The sequence below is a fragment of the Rhinatrema bivittatum genome, chromosome 9 (genome assembly GCF_901001135.1).
Source record: "Rhinatrema bivittatum chromosome 9, aRhiBiv1.1, whole genome shotgun sequence".
In the NCBI taxonomy this organism is placed as follows: domain Eukaryota; kingdom Metazoa; phylum Chordata; class Amphibia; order Gymnophiona; family Rhinatrematidae; genus Rhinatrema; species Rhinatrema bivittatum.
This window is the reverse complement of record NC_042623.1, coordinates 154,938,472-154,964,740: the sequence shown is the minus strand read 5'-3', so window position 1 is coordinate 154,964,740 and position 26,269 is coordinate 154,938,472. Positions and strand designations below refer to the sequence as shown.

Here is a 26,269-nt window from a genome sequence, read left to right as displayed (position 1 = left end):
CAATTCTATGTTGCTTTACCTCTAGAAATAAGAGGTGATGTGTGAGGTCATCTACCTTTGCACCAGGCAGCAAGTTACCATGCAACTCTCTTGGTCACCGGACACTCAGCTATCTGCATTCCTAATGACTAAATTGTCAACAGCAGCAGCAATGTTATCCCTACGGTGGGAAACTGTGTGGTGTTTCCCAGGAAGGCACAAAGCCCCACAGACTGCAGACTTTTCTAATGCAGATAAAACTTTATTCAACACAAATAGAATGACTGCCTATCTTTGTAGTACACGTCTCACTCCCTGGGCTTTGGGTCAACATAGATTTATAGGAGCTGCCTCTCTTGGATACGTAGCGGCCTCTGGAACCCAGCTGGGCTTACACTCTTATGCTCCCCAGCAGGGTCCCGCCCACAGAGCTCGTTCCCTCTCATGCAACAAGATTGAAAATGGTACACTACCCTCCTGGTCACATACTCCTGAATCCTCTGTGCCAGAGGATAACATCACCTGGAAGGTGGGTGCCAGCTACAACATTACTTCCTGCCACTCCCCAGTGATGCTCTCAATCTTGGAAAGCCTGACTTTCCAAAGCAGCACAGGGGCTACTAGAGTGATGGTGAAACTGATCTACTATGTTCTTGGAGACTCCTCTGTATATTCACTATGTCTGCCTTAGCACCTCCAGGTTTGCAATTCTAGTCTTCAAGACATTCTCTGGGGCAGATGTAATAAGACCCTTGATGAAATCGGCACTATTTTTCAGTGCTTTGTTTTTTTTTTTAGTGTGCACGGGATGTAATAAGGGGGCAGCATGCAAATGAAATATTCGCAAAAAAAACTTGTGGAATATCCAATACATGCGCCAATACTTGCGTAAGCCCCGATACAGACAGACATGGGAAAAATACGCACTAAATTATAGGAGCTAACAGAACTGTTGCACAGTTCATTTCAAACCTGGAACACAGGCAAGTCAATAGAGACAACAAAAGATGAAGTACATGTGGTACATTGTTTAGAAATAAAACTTCACCCCAAAGGTAACGAACGGTCTTTCGAGACCAGGGCCCACAATACACCTTCCATGCTGTAAAGCACCCGTTCACTCCTTATATGTCATTGGTGTGGGTAAAGGCAAATATGCAATCATACAGTTGGCATGGTACTGCTCTGAAGTATCTGCACTAAGATATGCAGCAGAGTTGGCACAGCTTATTTATCTCAGACGCATGCTTAAACTTAACTCCTGCCCTAAGAAGATAAGGCCATTTCAGAAAGATTAAATGATTTCTTTGCTTCAGTGTTTACTAAAGAGGATGTTGGGGAGGTACCCGTACTGGAGAAGGTTTTCATGGGCAATGATTCAGATGGACTGAATCAAATCATGGTGAACCTAGAAGATGTGGTAGGCCTGATTGACAAACTGAAGAGTAGTAAATCACCTGGACCGGATGGTATACACCCCAGAGTTCTGAAGGAACTAAAAAATGAAATTTCAGACCTATTAGTAAAAATTTGTAACCTATCATTAAAATCATCCATTGTAACTGAAGACTGGAGGATAGCTAATGTAACCCCAATATTTAAAAAGGGCCCCAGGGGCGATCTGGGAAACTACAGACTGGTTAGCCTGACTTCAGTGCCAGGAAAAATAGTGGAAAGTATTCTAAACATCAAAATCACAGAACATATAGAAAGTTATGGTTTAATGGAACAAAGTCAGCTTGGCTTTACCCAAGGCAAGTCTTGCCTCACAAATCTGCTTCACTTCTCTGAAGGAGTTAATAAACATGTGGTTAAAGGTAAACCTGTAAATGTAGTGTACTTAGATTTTCAGAAGGTGTTTGACAAAGTCCCTCATGAGAGGCTTCTAGGAAAAGTAAAAAGTCATGGGATAGGTGGTGATGTCCTTTCGTGGATTGCAAACTGGCTAAAAGACAAGAAACAGAGTAGGATTAAATGGACAATTTTCTCAGTGGAAGGGAGTGGGCAGTGGAGTGCCTCAGGGATCTGTATTGGGACTCTTACTTTTCAATATATTTATAAATGATCTGGAAAGAAATATGACAAGTGAGATAATCAAGTTTGCAAATGATACAAATTGTTCAGAGTAGTTAAATCACAAGCAGATTGTGATAAATTGCAGGAAGACCTTGGGAGACTGGAAAATTGGGCATCAAAATGGCTGTGACGCTTTCATTGGTCTCTATAATGCCTCTTGCATCTGCTCCTGCGATTCAATCCCTGCATGAGCTTCCCTGGTCCCTTGGAAACTCACAATAGCAATTTAGCCATATTTATCTTACAAGTCCCCAGGTGGGATTTGAACCCTCACCACCTGGATAGAAGGCAGATGCCTTCCCCACTGAGCCAGCAACTCACTTCCCAACCACTGACTTTAGAAGTCCCTCTCAGTCCATAGTTCAAAAGTCCAGCCCCACTGGGCCTAACTGCCACCTCCCTCCGTACCTCCGGGAGCTCAACCCTTCCCCAGAGGTACAGCCACCCACCGGCAGTCCTCCAGGCAAAGTATCCTTGTTGTACGTCCAAACAACAGAAGTCCCCACGCTCACCTTCCTTGTGATAGTTGCTGCAGTCCTTCACACGGTCAGGGAATGTCCAGCCTCGAAGTCTCCCAGAGCTGCCAGGAAATCCGATCCTTCCTCCTCAGTCCCCCGCAGGAGACGGAGACTGCTCTACTAGGGAGTCCTTTTTATCCTGTGGAAACTCCTCCTCCTCTGCCCACTGATTGGCTCTGGGGAGGTCCCACCCTTAATCCCCCACACCTGTGGTTCCTCTGTCCTTGTAACATCCGGGGGAAGGAATCAAGGGACGTCTCTAGCCTGGTATTGCTGTATTTTCCTTCCCCCCTTTCCCTTGAATCTTTGGTTCCTAGCTTTCTTCTTCCTATCTTAGTCTAGCATAGTGACCCCGTCACAATGGCAGATGAAATTTAATGTGGATAAGTGGAAGGTGATGCACATAGGGAAAAATAACCCATGCTATAATTACACAATGTTAGTTTCCATAGGCGTCATAGTGGATAACACATTGAAATCATCGGTTCAGTGTGCTGTGGCAGTCAAAAAAGCAAACAGAATGTTGGGAATTATTAGAAAGGGAATGGTGAATAAAATGGAAAATGTCATAATGCCTCTGTATCGCTCCATGGTGAGACCGCACCTTGAATACTGTGTATAATTCTGGTCGCCGCATCTCAAAAAAGATATAATTGCGATGGAGAAGGTACAGAGAAGGGCTACCAAAATGATAAGAGGAATGGAACAGCTCCCCTATGAGGAAGACTAAAGAGGTTAGGACTTTTCAGCTTGGAGAAGAGACGGCTGAGTGGGGATATGATAGAGGTGTTTGAAATCATGAGAGGTCTAGAACGGGTAGATGTGAATCGGTTATCTACTTTTTCGGATAATAGAAAGACTAGGGGGCACTCCATGAAGTTAGCATGGGGCACATTTAAAACTAATCGGAGAAAGTTCTTTTTTACTCAACGCACAATTAAACTCTGGAATTTGTTGCCAGAGTTTGTTGCAGTTAGTATAGCTGTGTTTAAAAAAGGATTGGATAAGTTTTTGGAGGAGAAGTCCATTACCTACTATTAATTAAGTTGACTTAGAAAATAGCCACTGCTATTACTAGCAAGGGTAACATGGAATAGACTTAGGTTTTGGGTACTTGCCAGGTTCTTATGGCCTGGAATGGCCACTGTTGGAAACAGGATGCCGGGCTTGATGGGCCCTTGGTCTGACCCAATATGGCATGTTCTTATGTTCTTATGATCCTGGTGCTAAAAAGCTGGCATGAAAATACCCTCACTAACCTTTCTCCCTGCCAGGGTGGTTCTCTGCATTGCCCGTGAATAGTTAATTGCCTGCTTTGCATGCCATTTACATGGACTCGCGCTAAACTAGCCACAGCATTTTGTGGTTTGTGCCCACATTTGTTTCTGCGCTAAACACATTATTACATACACACATAAGATTAGGTTTACTGCAGCTTATTACATCGGTCCATCTGAAACCTAGGATCTCTTTGCATCAGGGGCACATGCAAATGAATGTGATTGAGGCTATTAGTCATTCACTCCAATGCTAAAAAAGAAATGTGCATCTAGGACGTAACTTGTGAAATAATGGTACCAGGGTGTTTCGGGTTGGGGGGTGAGACAGGTAGGGGAAGTGAGGGGAAGGTGGGGGAGAAAGGAAAGTTCCCTCCGAGGCCGCTCCGATTTCGGAGCGGCCTCGGAGGGAACGGGGAAAGCCAGCTGGTCTCCCCGAGGGCTTGGTGCACCCCTTGCATGCGCAACCCCTGATTTTATAACATGTGCGTGGCTGTGTGCGCTAGGGATGTGAATCGTTTTTTGACGATTTAAAAAAATCATCAGATATTTTTTAAATCGTCAAAAATCGTTAGAGTCGCGATACAATATAAATTCCCCCGATTTATCGTGAAAAATCGTAAATCGGGGGAGGGGGCGGGGGCGGGAAAACCGGCACACCAAAACAACCCCTAAACCCACCCCAACCCTTTAAATCGAATCCCCCACCCTCACAAACCCCCCCAAAATGTTTTAAATTACCTGGTGGTCCAGCGGGGGGGGGGTCCCAGCACGATCTCCCGCTCTCGGGCCATCGGCGCCTTTTGGCTGCCACTAATATAAATGGCGCCGATGGCCCAATAAAAAAAAAGCCCACCCGACCCTTTAAAGTGACTCCTTTAGCCTCCCCCACCCTCCCAACCCCCCCCCCCCCCAAACCTTTTAAAATTACCTGGTGGTCCAGTGGGGGCATGGGGAGTGATCTCCCGCTCTCGGGCCATCGGCTGCCACTAATAAAAATGGCGCCGATGGCCCTTTGCCCTTACCATGTGACAGGGTATCCATGCCATTGGCCGGCCCCTGTCACATGGTAGGAGCACTGGATGGCCGGCACCATCTTTAAAGATACCCACATACAGGCTTAACGGCATGCTTAACCAGGGATTTTGGACATACGCATGATTCAGGCCTTTTAATCGCAAAGCTATCACTACAATTTCTGGGCTGTACCAGAGGTTAAACTGGTGGTGCTGAGAAGGGGTGAGGTCCAGGGTCAGGGAGGGGAAACTCAGGTAGCAGCATAGGAAGGTTCACGGTAAAAAAAAAATAAAAGTGCAGTATGCACTGCTCTGATTGAGCTGAATGCTCTAAAGGGCACAAAGCTTCCAGGCCCATGTGAAAAAAATAATAGAACCCCAGTCTGATACACAGATGAGGTCTCATTTTTGGGATAAGTCACAGGAAGTGTACAAGGCTCAGAAGTAATGTATGTCACAGAGTGTGCCAGATCAAAAAATATTGTTAGCCAGCAAGGTATTCTAGCTGCCAACTAAAACAGAAGATCAAAAACCTTTCATTTAAGTTGTAGAGCAGGACACTTCAAAGTAATTGCTCGATTTAAAACAATAAAAAAAATTAAGAAAGCATGCGATAGTTTAATACTGCAAAGTATAACATTGTAATAACCACCAAAAATACTAAATCTTTTGTTACATTTATTGTTGGAGGGTTTTTTCTTTTCAACATAAGGGGAATAATGTACTAAATGTTTTCTCCCATTTTGTGTCTATGGGAAAAATGCTTAGTAAATAGGTTCAATGTTTGCTTTCTTTCCTCTTGCCTGTCTTCTTTTCCCTAATTTCTTTCCATTTTAAATTCCTTTGTTTCCTTTCCATCTCTCCTTCCAGCTCTCTTTCCATTATTTCTCTTTCTCTTTTCACCATATTTTGCTCTTCCCTACCTCCATCATTCTGCTCTCCAACACCTTGCACTTCTCCCTGTCCTGCCTGTCTCTCATATTTGTCTCACATTCTTCCCCTCCCCTGTCTCCAATCTCAGCTCTGCATCCCTCTGTCTCTTCACTTCCCTCTCATTCTCTCTCACTTGTCTTCCCCACCCCTCTCCACCTCTCACACCTATTTCTCCCAGCAAGTGCTCCTTTTGTTCCCCCTCTCTGGCTCTCATGGTATCTAGGCCCCTCTACCTTCCTGCCTCTGATTGTCCAGCCTTCCATCTCAGTGAACAACAGATCTCCATCTTCTCCTGTCTCCATTTCTCCTCCTCATTCCCTTCTTCCTTACCTCTCTCATCCATGCTCCCACTTCTCAGCCTCAGTCTCCTTCCCTTGCCTTCCAGCCTACATCTCCTTCTCCCTAAGTGCTCTCTGCCCCCAGTTTTAATCTCTCTCTCCCTCATCGCTCCCTCCCCTTCCCTCATTCGAAACAGCAAGAGGGAGTAGCAGAATGCGGGACTGAGAGTGTGCAGTGTGGGGGATATTGAAAGAACACATGTCCACACCCCCACCCATCCCATAGTGCTCTACTTGCAGGACTAGCTACTAAACGTTACCACAGGTACTGCGAGTAAAAGAGGTGGCAGACGTACCGCAGAAATTAGGAGCAGGCACACAAGCAACAGACCTGCAGAGCATGTAGTGAGCCCTGCATTCTGCTGCTTGCAGCTGTCGCCAGCTGAAGGTTTTATGTCTCCATTGGCAATCATATTTTTGGATCCCTGACTAGATTTGTATGTACTGATGCGCAATTGTCCCTACAGAGACATAGTTACCACAATGAGCTTTTATTATTGGATTTCCTAACATTTGGGTCATGCTTGTTCTTCAGCCACTATTCATGTTAATGTTATTTTTTCTAAGGATTAATAGATTATATGGATAATAATAAACAGAAAAGACAAAGTAATATATTTAAATTAGGGATGTGCAATTGTTTTTCCCAAATTAGGCAATGTCAACGAAATTGCCTAATTCAGAATGGTTCGGGAGAACCGAAAAACGATTGATTTTTTCTGAAATTTTGGAAAAAAAATAATTTTTGAGTTAGTGTGCGCTAACCCGAAAACCGGGGCCCCCGAAAAAAAAACCCTGAACCACGGGAAAAACGAAATTCTCACGGGGGGGGGGGGGGGGGGCGAAACAAAGCCCAACACGAAATTTGTACCCGAAGCACATCTCTAATTAAAATTACCAATTGACAAAGTACACATTGGGACAGTAAACTTTGTTATAGTGAACCTCCTAGTATAATAAACTGCTGTTGAACTAATATCCCTGACACCAGGACTTTCAGCATAGCAAAAAGCCTTGCTTCTTGTGCTGGTGAGGAAGTGCTCAATACCTCTAAGGTAAGGAAATATCAGGTACCATGAAAGTGGAGAAACCTGTTCACTGACCCAATACACAGTTATGCTGGACGAGTGCCACAATAAGCTGTGGCTGATAAAACACCTGGCATGGACAAATGTTGGAAAGGAGAAATCCAGAAAAATCATAAGAATAATTTGTAAGGCTTCCACGAGCCTCTGATTTTCCTTCCCTATTCCCTATTCCCATAACCAATACCAACCTGTTACAGCAGAAGCATGAAAGGTATGGAAAGATACATGGGACTGAATAAATGGGACCATATAAATGAAAGATTCTATCAACCTGCTCCCAACTGACCTGCTCCATCTGACTCCAGAGCCTGTAAACCTCCAAAAACTGCAATGAAAAGCTGAACATGTCTTTTGGCTGCAAAATGCTGCCCAGTGGAGAGGCCCACATGCCACATTAACTTAAGTATGGCTTACTGAATCCTTTCCACAGATCATTAATTACATTTACTTTATTTTTTTTAAATCTACTGTAAAAAAAAAAAAAAAATAATGCAAATTACTGATTTGCATTAACACTAATGTGCTGGTATTGAAAAAAACGGCAAATGTGGGATTTAACATCAGTGATAAATTTATCCATATGTATGATATGGGCACAGAACCAAAGATAACAAAATCTGTGGATTGAAGTGTTAAATTTTGTTTAGTCCTGGGGACTAAATTCTAGTGCGATTCTTGACAGCTGCTGAACTTGTACTTATAATGTGAAATGACCTGAAGGAGTCTTGCTAAAAAAAGGAAAATGCAACCTATATAACATATAAAGTGTTTACATCTATTTAACACAACACATATCATGATGTGGAAAAAGAGGAGGGTGGCATGCAGCGTGAGAGCTGTGGGGCTACCGAAAAGGTGCAGGTAGAGATTTGCAAACTATTCACTGTCAGATTCAAATCAGACAGAAGTTTGCCTTAAATCAGTGTGTGTGTGTGTGTGTGTGTGTGTGTGTGTGTGTGTGTGTGTGCTGCTTGCCAAGTTAACAATGAAGTTAGCCAGTGCTATATGTATCTTTTTGTATATCTGCACTTTTACAGATACATAGTCCCATTGATGTGTGTTGCATGTTAGAGAAAATGAGAGATGCATATATGTCAAAGGGTTGGAATGCATATAGAAATTGTAAATATTGAAAGATGAGTACAACCAATGTAACTCAATGAACATGACACAGGAAAGGAGAAAAGTTGCTTGTGAAATGAAAATTGCACATACATTCATCTAAAAGATAAAGTACAATTATTATATGGGGTAAAGGGCTCTATGGTCAATAACAGGTGACAAATGCAATCAATAGAAAATGCAGTACTAGCTCTTTAAAAACAACTTTGGAATGTGAAAATGAAGCCTATGTTTAAAAATAGAGGAAGGTTGTTCACATGTATCTTGTAGTATTATCAGACAGAGTAAAATAAGGTAGGTTCTCTCAGATAAATGTAACGTTTTTTGTAGTTGGTGAAAAATAGAAAATCTAATAGGAAATAACGGGAGCTATGTGGCAAGCCAGTACTGCCCTGGATTTGTGCCAGGCTTCAGCAGGTGTAAATACAGTATATTTGGGTCTGATGACTGTTAGATGGAAATCCAAAGTACATGTCTATTTGGTCAACTAACCTTGTTTTCAACTTGAGTCTGAGTGCAGTTTCAACTGACTCAGTAACCTGAGCGATCTGGGCAAGTTCTAACTTACAACTTACAAATCCTTACAACCTCTAAAGCAGTGGTTCTCAACCCTGTCCTGGGGACCCCCACAGCCAGTCGGGTTTTCAGGATCTCCACAATGAATATGCATGAGAGAAAATGTGCATGTTATGGAGGCAGTGCATGCAAATGTTCTCTCATGCATATTCATTGTGGAGATCCTGAAAACCCGACTGGCTGGGGGGGGGTCCCCAGGACAGGGTTGAGAACCACTACTCTAAAGTAAATGAGCAGGAAAGCAGCAGGACCCCATTCCAACTCAATATCTCTTCATTAAGGCAAAATCTGTTTTACTTACGGATATTAACCAAATTGTCAATGGAATTTCTGAATTTTTTCTTAGTTTCATATTTCTAAGTAGACATACTGCTTGTCAAGTGCAAAGTGAACTATTCTATAATTTGTCAAAAGAAAACCAAGAATATAGTTGGGTAGTGGTCAGCATTCCCTCTAATTTCTTTGAGGCATGTGTGGATGTGCCTTACTGTGGGCACGTAATTTTTGCAAATGAACAGCAGAGCTGGGCGAGGAGTCCCCCACGGTTACTGCTACTATCAGCCCACCACCAGGGACCCAAGCTCTTTTTCCTATGTTTTCTCCACCTTTCTTTTCTCAAGTTCCATATCTTCTCTACATTATCATCCCTTCTCATTCATCTCCAATTTTTCTCACACCTTTCACCTCATTCATTCCATTTTTCTCTCTCATACCCTTTCATTTCTTCTTAGTATTTCATCCCGTCAAATCTTTCACCTTTTCCCCATTTCCACATCATATTTCTTTTAACATTCTTACCTCTTACCACAGACAACCCTTTTAGTTCTCTCTTCCCCAGCATCTGCCCTCCTGCCTCTTCCCTTCCCAACCATCAGCCTCTTCCCTACAACTTCTCAAGTCTACTTCAACTCTCAATACCAATGATGCTACTGATTCCTTCTGAAGACCTCCTCAGCTGCTTCATTGTTTTCTTCTCCATCTGTAGGGTCTAACAGCTTAGGCCTTCTGCAGGCCCAGTCCTTCAATTTACCATAGTCGCTGCTGTGAATGGCCCCATGAGCCTGACACAAATTCCGCTGTTGCAGTATGGGCAGCCTAAATCACTTATCCTGCTGCATGCCCATGCAACAGCTGATTAGGTGCTGCTGCAACCTATCACTGTAGGCTGGCCAGTGCCCCCCAGCCATGGTACAACCTGGGTGAAAGCCGTAAGCCGCACTCAGAGCTCCTGCTGCTAAGGCTCTGATTCCTACTCTCTCCATGAAGAAAAAAACATGCTTGCTACTGCTACTGCTGCCCCACTATGAGGCTTTAGTGGGCCTGCACTTCCTGTGTGCCAATTGCACAATGCATAAGACTGGCACACAGGAAGCATGGGCCCTTATTTATTTATAATGCTAATTAGCCAGCTCCTCCAATAACTTGTTTGTTATGGGTTACAGATTTACATTCACAGAATATACAACAAATAAAACACATATAATTAAAACCTAAACAATAATAAAATCACTTAAAAACCTCCTGAAACAGAGAGTAGGATTAAATGGGCAATTTTCTCAGTGGAAGGGAGTGGACAGTGGAGTGCCTCAGGGATCTGTATTGGGACCCTTACTTTTCAATATATTTATAAATGATCTGGAAAGAAATACGATGAGTGAGATAATCATATTTGCAGATGACACAAAATTGTTCAGAGTAGTTAAATCACAAGCAGATTGTGATAAATTGCAGGAAGACCTTGTGAGACTGGAAAATTGGGCATCCAAATGGCAGATTAAATTTAATGTGGATAAGTGCAAGGTGATGCATATAGGGAAAAATAACCCATGCTATAATTACACAATGTTGGGTTCCATATTAGGTGCTACAACCCAAGAAAGAGATCTAGGTGTCATAGTGGATAACACATTGAAATTGTCGGTTCAGTGTGCTGCGGCAGTCAAAAAAGCAAACAGAATGTTGGGAATTATTAGAAAGGGAATGGTGAATAAAACGGAAAATGTCATAATGCCTCTGTATCGCTCCATGGTGAGACCGCACCTTGAATACTGTGTACAATTCTGGTCGCCGCATCTCAAAAAAGATATAATTGCGATGGAGAAGGTACAGAGAAGGGCTACCAAAATGATAAGGGGAATGGAACAACTCCCCTATGAGGAAAGACTAAAGAGGTTAGGACTTTTCAGCTTGGAGAAGAGACGACTGAGGGGGGATATGATAGAGGTGTTTAAAATCATGAGAGGTCTAGAACGGGTAGATGTGAATCGGTTATTTACTTTTTCGGATAGTAGAAAGACTAGGGGGCACTCCATGAAGTTACCATGGGGCACATTTAAAACTAATCGGAGAAAGTTCTTTTTTACTCAACGCACAATTAAACTCTGGAATTTGTTGCCAGAGGATATGGTTAGTGCAGTTAGTATAGCTGTGTTTAAAAAAGGATTGGATAAGTTCTTGGAGGAGAAGTCCATTACCTGCTATTAAGTTCATTTAGTGAATAGCCACTGCCATTAGCAATGGTTACATGGGATAGACTTAGTTTTTGGGTACTTGCCAGGTTCTTATGGCCTGGATTGGCCACTGTTGGAAACAGGATGCTGGGCTTGATGGACCCTTGGTCTGACCCAGTATGGCATTTTCTTATGTTCTTATGTTCTTAAAGGTTTTTAAATGTGTTCTAAAAATGTTTCAAGTCCATGTCAATTCTCAACTTTACTGGAGGGCTATTCCAACATATATGGGGCTGCAAATAAAAACATTCTACTACATGTTTGCTGCAGACAATGACAAGTCTAAAATTGCAATGCCATCTGATTTCAAGGTTTTTAAAAGGTTTTTAGGGGGTCGGGGGGGGGTCGATTTAAAGGGTCGATTTAAAGGGTCGGATGGGTTGGGTTTTTTTATCGGGCCATCGGCGCCATTTTAATTAGTGGCAGCCAAAATGGCACCGATGGCCCAAGAGCGGGAGATCGCGCCGGGACACCCCCCCCCCCCCCCCCTGGACCACCAGGTAATTTAACATTTTTGGGGGGTTCGGGAGGGTGGGGGAGGGTAAGGAATTGGTTTTAAAGGGTCGGGGTGGGTTTAGGGGTTGTTTTGGTGTGCCGGTTTTCCCGCCCTCCCCCAAATAATTCCTGTGCCCTATTTAACGATACAATACAAATGCCCCTGACGATAAATCGGGGGCATTTGTATTGTATCGTGCACTCTAACGATTTAGGACGATTTTAAAATTATCTGACGATAATTTTAATTGTTCAAAAACGATTCACATCCCTAATGTGCATAGTGTTCAGGAAGAAGGTGGGCAGCATGATGGCTTGATTAATATAGAAAGTTGACACCAACTTTGGTAGAACTTTGGGTGGATGTGAAGCAGTACTCTTATTGTGGAAGAATATGAATTAAAGCCTGAAATTTGCAGACTCTTCTGGATGAGGTTACTGCTACAAGGAATATTACTCTACATGTTAGAAACTTGAGAGACGCCATCTCCAATGGTTCAAAGGGTGGCTTCCTCAGTTGTACTAGGCCCATGTTTAGATACCATGGAATGGGAGATTTTACAACGTGTAGTTTAGTATGTCACAAGCCTTTCATGAACTGTTTTCTCTTTTAATCTAGCCAATCTTGATGTATCTCATGTGCCCTGGTCAGATCACATTTTGGTAAATATAACAGGAATAACAGTTCTGCCATCATTTACTGATTCTGTGGCACCCCTATCTACAAACATGGATACATTGATTCAGAGCTATTTAAGGGAAAACCTGCACTACTAATGGAGAATTTCCCAGACTGGCACACCAGCATCAAGAAGCAACCGTCCATCCCATGAGTAAGAACATATCAACGTCCTCTCAAATCTCGAAGACTTTTGGTTTGCTTTGAACTAGCCTAAAACGCCTATCCAACCGCTTCTTAACTATATTCTCAACCTTGGAAGCCTGTTTCACTAACCACTTCTTAATTGACCCATCACAGTTCCTTTCCTACCCAATTGCCTCACCCTGTAACCCCCCCCCGCCCAACGTGTACTAACACATGTTATACCAACTAACCTATAATAATGCTCAAAACTATAAAAGCGATATAATAAAAATAACTTTATTTAACTAACACTTTGTACCAAATGCTGTAAACCGTTCTGACAGTGAAACCGAATGATGGTATACAAAACACGACAAATAAATAAATAAACAGCACCATTGAAGGTGTAGCCGACGACCTGATGCCTATAAAATTATACTCATCCTAGCCAATAAACTGACTCCATAGTATAGTTCATTACTACTGGTATTAAAATCTCTGCATACAACCAAATGTAGATGGTGGAAGACTCCTTTCAATGAAAATCTGAATGACTATCAGACTGTTAACTCAATATAGAGTTGCAATAAATTCAGCCAATAAGGCCTACTATTCCAACTGTATCAGAGCAGCTATCAATAACTCTAAGAAGTTGTTTTACACTGTAAAGCAGCTTGTTAGTTCGCCTTCTAGTGTAAATAATTACCACATTATGTCCTCTATGCTAGATCTATGCAATTCATTTGGTGACTTTTTCACAACCGAGATTTCTAGTTTTTGTACTGCTTTTCCCACAAATAACCCTGTATTGCCACATGATAATTCCAACATTCTCTATAACCGGAATGAATTTGATTGGGTTTCACAAACTGAAATTTTGCAGACTATACTCCTCCTCCTCCAGCCATTTAAACCCCTGTCTCGAAATTGCTCGCAATGAAATTGTTAATCCTATTACAAAAATCAGGTGATTTTCCCTCTTCATTAAAATAAACATCAGTAAGGCCCATAAAGAAAAAGGCCCAGTGCAAACTCCTTAGATTTCTCAAAATATTGCTCTATATCTTCACTTTCATTCTTAGCAAAAATCATTGAATCAGTTGTTCTAAAATAGCTAACACAATATCTAGACAATAATTCCATTTTTGACCAATACCAATTTGGCTTTAGAAAGCATCAAAACACCAAAACACTACTACTATCGAGTACTGTTATTCAACATAATGGGTTCGATTCAAGCAATTCTTACATGCTTATACTCTTTGGTATCACATCTGCATTTGATACCTTAAATCACAACATTCTCCTCACTTGTCTTACCAACATTGGGATCTCTAGGACTGTACTAACATGGTTTAATTCTTATCTACATAATCAAAGCCATCAAATAATAGCTACTTCCACTTCTTGGTATCCTATTAACATAGTAACACAGTAACATAGTAATGACAGCAGAAAAGTACCAGATTTTCCATCTAATTTGCCCAGCAAGCTTCCTATTGTAGTATTTGCCACACCATTCATGTTACCCCCATATTTCTCAAGTGTAGCAACTGCTGCTCCGAGCAGTATTCCCAAGTCTTACGATAACGCATAAAAAATGTAATGCAAGCAACATTTTTACTGGGTGGTGAGCCTTCTTGAAAATTCAGACAGAGCTTAACAGCTTGGTCTTAGAAGCAGTCCTGTTTTTCTTCCCCTTTTGTCTGTGTATTAGTACCCCAGACCATAAAAGTCAGAGCCTATATTGGTTGTCGTATTAATCCAATTCCTCTTCAACCACCACCACCCCTATCCACCACTGTCAAAGTGAAGAATGATGTTGTAGTTGCATCAAAAGCATCAAGACTTATTAGTTAAGGATGGTAATCTCTTGCCTTCTGTTAAGGGTAGTAATTATTGCTCCGTGCAGGTTAACATGCTTCTCAGTTCCTCAGACCATAAAAGTCAGGGCCCATATTGGTTGATGTCTGAATCTAACTCCCCTTTTTCCCCTGCCGATAAAATGGAGACCAATGTTGCAGTTACATCAAAAGTATCAAGGTTTATTGGTTAAGGGTAGTAACCACTGCATCAGCAAGTTAGCCCTCTTTAACATTTATCTTACACCCCTGTGTCTTTCCTTCCTTGTCTGTCTTACAGACCAAGGATGGTCGGACACCACTAGGTTTAAGAACATAAGAACATAAGAAATTGCCATGCTGGGTCAGACCAAGGGTCCATCAAGCCCAGCATCCAACAGAGGCCAAACCAGGCCACAAGAGCCTGGCAATTACACAAACACTAAGAAGATCCCATGCTACTGATGCAATTAATAGCAGTGGCTATTCCTTAAGTAAACTTGATTAATAGCAGTTAATGGACTTCTCCTCCAAGAACTTATCCAAACCTTTTTTGAACCCAGCTACACTAACTGCACTAACCACATCCCCTGGCAACACATTCCAGAGTTTAATTGTGCGTTGAGTGAAAGAATTTTCTCCGATTAGTTTTAAATGTGCTACATGTTAACTTCATGGAGTGCCCCCTAGTCCTTCTATTATCCAAAAGAGTAAATAACCAATTCACATTTACCCATTCTAGACATCTCATGATTTTAAAGACCTCTATCAAGCTGAACATCCCTAACTTCTTTAGTCTTTCCTCACAGGGGAGCAGTTCCATCCCCTTTATCATTTTGGTTGCCCTTCTCTGTACCTTTTCCATCGTAACCATATATTTCTTGAATATGTGAAGACCTGAATGTCTTGGTGGCATTGATGCGCTGTGTAATATTTGGCTGGCTGTGGAATGGCCCCGCAACCAGCCACACATCCCCTATGCCACCACTCAGAATGCAGCACAAACACTGCCATCAGATGCCCTCCCCGCTGTGCAGCACCACATCCTAAGGCGTGCACAAATACACCAGCTCAAGCCTTGTAGGCCCTGCAGTGGGAAACAGCAACAGCAGCTGGGAGATGACATCTGCGGGCTGAAGATTTAAACCCCAGCCATGCTGCCAGACACCACCTCAGCAACAGGAACTCATGCTCCTGCAGTATGTGTTGCTATTGCTGTCTGTGCTTGCCCTGTATTTTCTCCTTGCCTTGCCTCCCTGTCATTGCCCTGCCTTGCCTTGTCTGTCCCTGTCATGTCTTGGGTCCCTGTTTTTGTCCATCTCTGCTTGACTTCTGGTATTGACCCTGGTTTTTGACCCTAACTTCAGCTTGGATCTTGACACTGATTGACCTCCGCCTGCCCCAACCTCAACCTGGACCTCTACATTGCTTGCTCGTTGTTCACCCTGACCTTAGCATGTTACTCTACTTCACCTGCCTGCTCTTTACAGGACCCTCTCCTAAGCCCTGCCAGCCCCTGGAACCCTAGGGCTCAACCTGCGGGGAACGGGGCTGGTATAGGTGAAGCTCTAGACCCAGTCCTCATGAGAGTGTGTCCACCAGCTGTTGGCATGGGCCTAGCAGATTCGCCTACTAGGGTGTGTCAACCACACCATAGCCTAAGAGCTCACATCTGTAAAATGCTTCTACCACAGCTAGGCATTTCGTGAATTCCTTTGGCGCAGCTGAGAGGCCAAAGGGGAGCACTTTGTACTGATAGTGAGAGAATTCATCATAAAGTGCAGGTATTGCCATTGGGATATGAACAGGAGCATAAGCATCTTTTAGATCCAGAGCACACATATATTCCCCCTTCTGGATGAAGGGGAGCATTGTTTGAATGAAGTTCATTCTGAATTTCTCCCAGAGTATATGCTTGTTCAGGCTTCCTAAATCCAGGATTAGGCTCAGTCCCCCAGATTTCTTGGGGTTGAGCAAATAGCGGGAGTAGAAACCCTGGCCTTGGAGATGAGGAGAAACCAGTTCTATCACCCACTGTTTGAGGAGCAAGTCCACTTCCTGGAAGAGCTGCATCAAGTGAGACAGATCCGGAGTAAAGGCTGAGCAGTGAGGAAGCATGGGAAGGCAGAAGAAATGCAAGTACTTTTCAGACTCCACAAACTTGAGGCATTTCGGAGGTATGACTTAATTGGATAGTGCTAAATATTAGTGCTGTCTGGATGGCTGAGTCTGGTTGTTACCTGGATAACTTTATACCTACCCAGTTATATTCAGCATATAACTAGGTAAGTAAAAAAAAAAAAAAAAGCTTGCCACCGTCCTCCAAAATATTTTTTAAAAACATTGTGGCCCATTTCCCTCCCCCCATCCCCACTTAGCTGAAGACTAAGGAGGGATCCTCTATTGTCTTGTCAGAGTGTACTCCTGAACATCCTAAAATCTGCTGCATATGAATGCTATGAGCTAGAAGTACCTTGTGAGGGATCTGATAGAGAATCCGCATTGGGGATGCTGGGATTACCTCTCATGGAAATAAAGATGACATTCTGGAAAAGAAAGGTTGCATAGTACCTTCTTTATCTTTAGCCACTAATGAAATAAAATCTTTCACCAATTCAACTACTTGGTCAAGTGGCTGTCATGCTGTCTGACCCGATGTGGTTGGTGGAACATCTTCTTCTGATATTAGAATGGAATCTTGTACATCTTCTGGACTTTGCAGAATTTAAACTGGAGGCCGACTCAAAATAAGAGGCACCAGAGAGCAAATAGGATTTGTAAGAGTAACTTTGATGGTGAGAATGCTCTAGTAATTGGTGGAAGAAGATGATCCTGTCCCCTTCTTCTCTCTGACCAAAAGAGAGGAAGAGTTGCAATACAATGCATTAATGCTTCCAATAGCAACGACATCGAAGATCAAAGTTCCAGGGATCAATGCATCGAAGACACATGCATTGGTGGTGCCAGTGACTTTTGCATAGAGGGTGCTGGTGCCTTATGCGTCGATGGTGCCAGAGACGCTTCACAGCACCAATGCAGCCATGTGTTTAGATGGAACCAATGAAATCTTGTGCATCGATGGTGCAGATGGAGTGCTGTGCGTGAACAGCGCCAATGCTCCATGTATCGACAGTGCTGGTGCACTCAAGCCTTTGTGTTTCTTCGGCACTCACTGCTCCAGTGGTTCCGCAAAGTGAAATCTGCTTTTCTTCGACGCATGGCAGCTATGTTAACTTGACCCCCAAGATTTCAGCCTGTTCTGCCAACAGAGAAGATATTTTAGAGGAGCTAGCACTCAACTCTATTGCCTGTGAGGCAGACAAGTCTGTGCTTTGGGAAGTGGACTGAATGTGGCTTCTCCGCAATTTATGCAGTTCCTCCATTTTTCAGGCCCTGGATCTTTATGGGGAGAAAGGTAGCACTGAAAAGTACTTTTTTAAGGCTGCTGAGGCATCAAGACAACTTTAAAGATAAAGTTTATAGAATTTTTCAGAAAAACATACATGTCCATGCTAGTCTCAGATGAAAAAAAAAGTGACTGAAGGGGTTTACGAGGTAATGTCTGAGCGGGAATTCCCACACATGCTCAAGTAAGCAAAAACGTTTACTAGCTATGACAGAGAAGTCCATTCAGTACCACTGGATGACATCAACCCACATGTTTTGGATAATTCAGCCCTGCTTATCAATGGAAAAAAAAAGAATTCTCTCTACACAATTACTTTGCTTTTCTTCTAACAAGTTTGGCTTTGATAGTCTAACAATACTTCCTTTCTGCTTTCATAGTTCTTTATGTAAGGACTCCACAATTCTTTAAATTAAAGCTATGAATGGCTTTGAAACGAATTATGGACAACAATAATTTGGACAACTACAAATGCATCACGTCAGACTTCTGGATGAGAAAATATTTACGTATAGCCAGTACTTTTCAATTACCAACTTTATAAACCTTAGCAACTTGCAGTTTTTATGTCCTAACACTTGCATTTGACAACTTGAATTTTGAGTTTCAGGCACAAAAGGGTTAAATTACAACTTTAACAATTCTTAGAACTTTGAGTTATAGTCCCTCAAAATGAGTTCAAAGTAGATTCATTTTACTGCTTTGCAGCCTCTAGGAGTCCATCCAGTTACAAATTAGCCTTTTAGCAAAAGCATAAGAATCAAATTTTATTCAAATTTGCTCTAGCTTGTCAATTTTTACAGGTCCTCTTATTTAATGCTGGGTAATTTGAGTAAGCAATCTGTGAGATACACTATAAATGCAAGGCTTTTTAAACCCAGGGTCAGTGCACTTTAAGTGAATTAAACATAAATCAATTTTTCTAAAACATAACACCAACTAAAACTGAAACAGCACTGAGCTTTAGATCTTAATTGTAGAAACAAATCAAAGGGGTGCATGTCATAGGCTAGAAAATCACATGATTTAATTCTTATATAGGTGAAAATGTACTTGCCTAACTGGATAGTAAATTCTAGATGTATATAAGTTATGAGCTAAAGTTACTTCATAAGAGACCTCCCTGGTACAGCTGGATGCATCCACAGCAGAGCAACAACATCAATTGTTAAGCTACTTCAGCTAAATGAGGGGCATGGTAATTCTTACTATTGTTTCTACTGCTGCCACAGGCTTGATGTGCAAACATTAAGAAACCTAGCAAACACTCACGCTATTTAGGCAGTGCTTTTTTCAACTTCCATTAGGTTACTACTGTACCTTGGAAAGCTGTGAGATGACCAACAATCATGTACTTAAGTTCAAAGTTTAAACTCTGGATGTTCTGAATCAGCTCCCTTCGAACTGCAGTCTGGTAACTGTCTTCCATCTTCTTGGTACAGCAGGTGGGAGTCCTGTGCTGGCATATCTGTAGGTGTGAATCTGTTGAAGGAAAGAAAAAGCACAGAAATGAAATATAATGAAAATCCCCATCAAACCCTTTTAGCATGCAAGTCAAATAACTGATTTCTTTCAGTGTAATAAAAGTTAGGAACTTAAGTAATTAGAATTTACACCTCATAAGATAAATTTGCTGAAAATGTGTTTATGTAAAGTAGACTGACACCTTTGTGGTACAGCATAATTTACTTCTAGTATGGGAAATTCGTGTTAAACCATTTTTGCTTATAGATCAGAAGGTACATGTGCCAAGAATTCCATTCTCAGAAAGTTTGCAGATGTTTAATTAAATTTTTTCATACTGGAATGTATTACCAAACAACAATGAAGCAGACACTATAACCAAAAAAAAAAAAAAAAAGCAAATAAAAGAAGCCCAAAAGTTCACTGTTTATTCATTTACAAAATTTTTATGCCACTCCGTCCCAAATTCTGGGTGGCTTACAATGTCAACATTCATAATTATAAAATAAAATAAAACAATACAACCAGAAGATTCAAAAATATACTGCAACACTAAATACAATGAATAAACTTTAAACATACGGCTTTCAGCCTCCGAGCTAAATATCAACCAGCCTTGTTACCCCCTTCAAAGTATGTAATTTTAGTCAACTCAAGGTGGCATATTATTAAATCAGAATCCAGTGAGTTTAACTCATTCCGAGCAGTGGATTATTTCTGGGAAAGCTGCCTGAGATTGAGTCAGCAGATGCAAATATGAAAGTTTTATAATTCTAGTTAGTAGACTATCCCTCAATTTCTCTCTTTCTTTCTTCCGACAGGTGGCTACAGCCTTAGAACATTCCCAGACCATTCCCAGGGGGATCGTTGTAGAAGTATTCAAATTAAATACTCCTGTAACTGAGAACCCAAGGACTTACAGAACAGCTCATCTTTTAATAAACTATCATTTAAATGCCAGAGTCATTGTCTATTGTCATTTCTTTTGAAGTGCACATCAATCCAAATGGGCGCATGATCAGACCAGGCAGGTAATATTACCAATCCCAGCATCCACTATCCTATTCTGCAAGCTTTTATCTACTAAGAAATAATCGGTACGAGAGTATGTCCCATGTGGAGAGGAATAGAAAGAGTAAGTTCTAGAGCTGGGATAATACTGCTGCCATATGTCCAACAAACTCCATTTTTCCATCAAAGAGGAAAGCAGTCTCCTCACCTGCTTCAGGATTTTAGTAGAGTGATGAGTTATCCAAAACTGGTGTTCTGGTAAAATTGAAATCCCCTCCAAAAATCAACATCCCCCTCACATGAGGCAACAATATTTTTTCTAATGAGCTTAAGAGAGATAACTGGTCAAGATTAGGAGCGTAGATATTAACAATAGTAAATACTTCACTGCCTACCTTAATTTCACTGTAAGAACCTGCACTAAGGATCTGCAAGCTGACATGACATCTCATGGGTAAAGTGTTGTGAAATAAGTATGCCCACTCCCACATATTTCCCCCCTTTAATGCTCGTCGCCAAGTACTTATGTGGAAAATCCTTAAATGATAAGACATGCTCGTGCCTTTTTCTCAGGTGTGTTTCCTGCAAAAACCAAAGAAGCTTTATAATGAGATAATTCTTGAGATAGAAGGCTATATTTTTTGGGTGTGTTAAGACCCTTAAAGTTAAGTGAAAATATTTGAATAGCCACCATTATGAAAATAACACTTCTCCATCCCTTCATTCACCATAGAACTCCACCCATAGAAAATATTAAGCTGAGACCCTTAAGAATATCCAGCATAGCTCTCTGCTTCAACGGCAGGGGAGAAAGAATGATATTTCATGCATGTCCAGCATAGATCTCTGCTTCAACGGCAGGGGAGAAAGTCTGATACTTCACTTTCAATGCATATCCAGCATAACTCTCTGCTTCAATGGCAGGGGGAATGAAGAAAGGTGGATCTATATACAGACAACAACCAACAAGGACTGAATTATTTAGTCTGGGTAAACAAATAAGCATGGGTGTAGCTTGCTTATTGCGGCGGTTACTACCCCTAACTAATTAAGCTAGATATTTCACTTAGATGCAGATCTAACACTGCTCTCTACATTAATGGTGGGGGTGGAAGGGAAATAGAACCAAAAGGTTACTAAGAGCCAAGAGTAACAAGTATGAGAAAAAAAAAGTGCAAAACTTGCTGAGCAGACTGGATGGGCCGTTTGGTCTTCTTCTGCCATCATTTCTATGTTTCTATGAGACCCATCCCAACACACGATGTATTAAAACCTGCGGGAGAGCTGGCACTCGGAGGCGAGCACCCGCTCTCCTGATGTGTGCCCAGGCACCTCCCTGGGCGCGCAATTTTGTATTCAAATTAGGGCCCGCGCTAGGGACACTAGCACATCCCTAATGCCTCCTTATTAGCGGGTGGAAGTGGAGAGGCACACACGGAGACATACAGGGGTCAATATTCAGTGGATATTTATCTCAAATAGTTGAAAGCAGTTGTGTTATGAGCCCTTTGCATTTCTAAATGCTAGTATTATGTATGGCATGAGAATGTTTTCAGCTAAAGGTTGCGATGGGAGGGGAGCCACTGGGGCGTGCAGCATGCAGCCTGTGAGGCTGGGAGATGTCGGAGAGGGAGGATGGGCATGTTGGAGCTGGAGAATCGGGCAGAGAGCAGCGGCTGATCCTGTGCGGGTGCCGTGGTGTGATTGGGCTTGGAGATCGGGAATAACTAATAGGCTCATCAATATGCATTTGATTGTGATGAGCGCTATTAGTTTCGGGGGGCTGGCCATGCATTTTCCACGTGCTATTACCCCTTACAGTATAAGGGGTAATAATAGCACATATAAAACACGCGGTCAAACGGGGCCTAAACGGTGCGCTCAGCCAAGCACACTGTTCTGTATCGGCCTGACAGTAGTATCTAATAATGTTCGCTAATATGGGGCTAAGGAGGGTTTTATCAATCAATCAAACACACGTAGACTCCCAACTGGTCCCCCTCCCATTTTTACTTGTAACTAAACAGAACTGACCATCACATTATCTTCCACTATTTAGAAAAAACTCTTAGGAAGAAAGCATGCATAGATGAAGTCAAGCTACAAACAAATAACAAAGCTCTCTAAAACTGTGCTGTTAAACAAAACATTATATGTTAGAATAATAACTCCCAACTATTAAGGACATCAATTAGCACAGTCAGCACGGGTCAGTTGTGACAAGATGGGCTTCCTCTGATTGGCAACACAATCTTCTGCCTTTTCCAGCCCGTTCCCATCTTGAATAGGTATCTTTCCTCATTGTATTGATCACCATTTTAGGCTCTGCAAAATTAACAGGAAGATTTGCATTCTTGAAAATCACCACTGCCTCGGGTAGTGATTTAATACTGTGTGATGTGCCTTTTATCATGAAATAAAGTCCAAAAGGAAAGGTCCATCTCTAGCGAACATTCTCGGGATGAAGTATATTTGTCCATTCTTTCAACTCATGGAATGTTGTGAACGGTGTTTTGTGTGCCCATGGGCCTCAGCCCGACTCAGACCTTCAGGGCCGAGCCAAGGTTTGACGGTGGCTCCTCATGGCTGAACAATCTGCCCTCGGCCAGGCCGGCAAGCTCCCATGGCCAACATCCAAGGATGATGGAAGGTGAATGGTCCTCCGACCATTCCGGGCCCTTTCGAACCTGCTGCGAGCAGCATGGAGCAGCAGGCCTGGCCTGAGGTTGAGGGCAGACAGACTTTGACACAAAGACTTGGATTGATGCAATGGCATCACATGGCATGAAGACTCGGGGTTGATGTAACGGCATCCATGGCGAAAGCTTGGGTTGATGCAATGGCATCACATAGCACGAAGACTCAGGGTTGATGCAACGGCATCACATGGCACGAAGACTCTTGACATCCACATAGGCAACGCAAGGCATGGACATTGGCACTGTCTCTCAGGGCGCCCTACTCAGGCCACCCGCGGGACTGAGTGGCGGACCACCCTGTCCCAGTACGTGCCCTACACAGCCCCCAGAGGCTGGTCATGGACCACGACGGGAGCGGGGCAGCACAGGAACACACATCCGGGACTTAACGGCTCAGGAGCACAGGACAACTGTCCACCAGCAGGCTAGTCCACTCAGGAGTACTGCATCTGAGGGACCCCTGGCCTACCAGACCAGAAGGCTCGAGAGCGATGAAGGCGAGAAGGAGGAAGGAACATCTAGGAAGGCAGGAACACTACGACATAGGAGAATGAGACACCTGGACGAGGACCTCAGGCACGAAGACATGACATGGTAGAACAAGAAGACATCATGATGAGGAGCTCCACAAGACTAGAAGACCTTACATGGAGTCTGGCAGGCCAGAGCCTCCAGAGCGAAGACTCCACAACGATGCAAGGCCAGGAAGAACAGACAGAGCAGCCCTTTATAGGGCTGAAGCAGGAAACAGTGATCAAGGTGGGGCCAAGACACTTCCTGTATCTGGCCCTTTAAATTGTAAAGGAAGACGCGGCCGCACGCCTAGGGAGAGTGCAGGAGCTGTGCAGGACCGCGGACAGCGGCCTGCACCGACGGCTCTACGCGAAGATGTCAGAGAAGGCAGGGCTGGCCTGGAACGCAGGCCCAGCGTGAGCAGTGGCTCCAGCCGCTGCTGGAGGCCCCGGGGGCGGCTCCAGCCGCCACTCCAGCCCGGGGCTTTTGCGGCCTCCAGCCGCGAAGATGGCAAACAGCGTCGGGGGCAGTCCCAGCCCCAAAGGAAGCCGCGGCTCCGACCGTGGAGCCAAAGAGGATCCAGGGCGGCCTCCGGGCCATGAAGGCAACTTTAGGCCATGGCTCCGGCTGCATGAGAGGGCCGACGACGGCGTCCTGCCGCGTCGGCTGAAGATCATCAGCGAGGTGAGTGAGCCTGCTCGCGGGGGAACCCGCGGGCAGAGTTCATAACATGGAACTTACGAAGTGTAGACTGAGGCAAATTATTAAAGAAAGCAATTTTATGGCCCCCCCCCCCCCAATAACCATTCTTTTTTCTTGCCACTGCATATAATTGAGCTTTAAGGCATAACTATGTAAGCAAATAATAATATCATGCACTTTATTATTGGCTTTACGACCCACAGCCCTATGAGCCCGCTCAATTTAAATGACAGGCTCAGAATTTACTTCCTCAGCAGCACTTCCATCGGTAGAGGTCAACATACATTCTTCATAACTTGGAGTCTCCAGCACTCCTCGGATCTACAGGTTGCATCACCTTGATCTATTTTCCAAGTCCTCCAATTTTTCTGCATGGTGTGCACATTCAGATTGTATCTCCTTCTGTTGGTTGGTCAAGGCTTTACTAGATTCACTCTGTCCCTCCATGTGAATATCCAGCTCATCAATCCACGATCCCATCGCAGCCATTAAATCAAGCTTATGGTGCTTCATGTCAACTGCATTTCTAAGAACCAGCCTCTAAATTTGTCCCATGAATGAAAATCGCTAGTCCCAGGGCCAAGTGAGAAAATATGCAATTCACGTTCCAGTTCTCTCCCACTGGGATCAGCCGAGGCCTGCATGCCATCTTCCTAGTAGGTTCAGTGGCGGGTTTACTAAAGGAAAACTGTTTTAAATCCATCATTTTCCATTTTGCTGCCATTTGGGAAGGTTTAGCATTTGATATTGAGACGCAATGTCTGTTAGAGCGTATCGGGTGCGAAGATATGCGATGGATTAGGCTATCAAGGGACCGTAGATCCAGATTAAGCATCCATCTTAGTCAATGACACCAGCGTGCCCCTCCTTTTTAGTCTTTTTTTTTAAGGTGTAAACAAACATGTAAATAAAGGTGAACCAGTCAATACGGTGCATTTTGATTTTCAAAAGGCATTTGGAAAGTTCCCATGAGAGACTTCTCAGAAAATTACAAAGTCATGGGATAGAAGGTGCAGCTCTATTGTGAATTGGTAATTGGTTAAAAGACAGAAACAGAGGGTAGAGCGAAATGGTCAGTTTTCCAAATGGAGAAAAGTCCTTAGTGGAGTACTACAATGATCAGTACTGGGGCCTGTGCTGTTTAATGTTTATTCATAAATGATCTGGAAAAGAGAACAATGAGTAAGATGATCAAATCTACAGGTGACACAAAATTATTCACATTTGTTAAAATGGCAGCAGATTGGGAGGAACTGCAGAAGGATCTTATAAGACTAAGAGACTGGGCAAATAAATGGCAGATGATATTTAATGTGGAAAAGTGCAAAGTGATGCATATAGGAAAAAATAATCCTAACTACAGGTACACAATGCTGGGTTTTATATTGGGAGTCACTACTTAGGAAAAAGACCTTAGGATCCTTGTGGACAATACACTGACCAGACAGTGGTCAAAAAACAAATAGGAATGATCTGAAAAAGAATGGAGAATAAAACAGAAAACCTCATATTGCCTCTGTATTGAGCTGTGGTGCGACTACACCTTATGGTCATTTCTCATTGCCCCATCTCAAGAAAGACATAGCACAACTAGAAAAGGTACAGAGGAGGCCAGCAAAATGATAAAGAGGATGGAACATCTCGCCTATGATTAGAGGCTACGCAGGCTTGGGAAAAGGTCGGTTGAGAGGAGACATGTAGAAGTTTATAAAATCATGAGTGGGGTGGAACAGATAAATAAAGGAAGGTTATTTACCCTTTTAAATAATACTAAAACAATGGACACTGCATGAAACTTACAACCAGCAGATTCAAAACAAATCATAGAAAGTCCTTTTACACTCAGCTCACTATCAATGTCGAATCCGTCGGGAGATGAAGGTGATCAAGGCGACTAGCA

General features: G+C 42.9%; 1 protein-coding gene across 1 annotated transcript in view; it reads right to left on the bottom strand.

Moving 5' to 3' along the window:
- The window catches only part of LOC115099582 (glypican-5-like), a 197,878-nt gene that overhangs the window by 156,243 nt on the left and 15,366 nt on the right, over positions 1-26,269 (bottom strand). Inside the window, 1 exon segment of the mRNA XM_029617315.1 lies at positions 19,301-19,462. Within this exon segment, the coding sequence (XP_029473175.1) occupies positions 19,301-19,462 (162 nt within the window).